This window comes from Monoraphidium neglectum (genome assembly GCF_000611645.1).
Source record: "Monoraphidium neglectum strain SAG 48.87 unplaced genomic scaffold scaffold00188, whole genome shotgun sequence".
Taxonomy (NCBI): Eukaryota; Viridiplantae; Chlorophyta; class Chlorophyceae; order Sphaeropleales; family Selenastraceae; genus Monoraphidium; species Monoraphidium neglectum.
Genome location: NW_014013440.1, coordinates 1334 through 1898, shown reverse-complemented (window position 1 = coordinate 1898; position 565 = coordinate 1334). Strand labels below are relative to the sequence as shown.

The 565-nt window shown below is 65.3% G+C and overlaps 1 protein-coding gene across 1 annotated transcript in view; it reads right to left on the bottom strand.

Annotated features, from left to right (window-relative positions):
- The window catches only part of MNEG_1794 (hypothetical protein), a gene marked incomplete at both ends in the record, with an annotated part of 8228 nt that overhangs the window by 6454 nt on the left and 1209 nt on the right, over positions 1-565 (bottom strand). Inside the window, 2 exons of the mRNA XM_014049726.1 lie at positions 78-153; positions 428-541. Of these exons, the coding sequence (XP_013905180.1) occupies positions 78-153; positions 428-541 (190 nt within the window). The remainder of the gene's footprint in view (positions 1-77; positions 154-427; positions 542-565) is intronic.

Below are 565 nucleotides of genomic sequence, written 5' to 3'. Positions count from 1 at the left end.
CGAGCTCCCCGCCAGCACAGTAGGCGCGAGCGCTCGAGCTCCGCCGCCCGCGAGCGCAGGGGTTCCGGCGTGCCCACCGCTGCGCATCCACTCCGCCTGCTTCCGCAGCTCGGGGTCGACAGAGTTGAATATGGCAAAGAAAAACTTGAGCCGCTGCACGCACGCACGCACACGTGGTGTGTCCCGGGCACAGTGGTAGGTCAGCAAAGGTGTCGGCTCAAATCATGCGGGCAGCGGCGGGCGGCCTGCGGTGATGGTGCAAGGCTGCCCGCTGCTCGCCGTCATCAGGGCGGGTCTAGTTCTGCGAACACCTGCCTGCCTTGGAGATTTCTCGACTCGGGAATGTCTCAACCCCAAAGCCCAACCACAGCCAGCATGATGTTGCTGAAAGGGCAGCTGCAGCTTCGCCAAAACCTTGGACGCTCACCTCGATCTGGGCCTGGTCCGGCACCGCCATGGTGCAGCGCACCACGAACATCCGCCTGTCGTCGCGGTGCCACTTCACAGCGTAGACAGCATACGCCATGGTGGCCGACAGGCCCTGCGGGGTGGAGGGGTGCGGAGG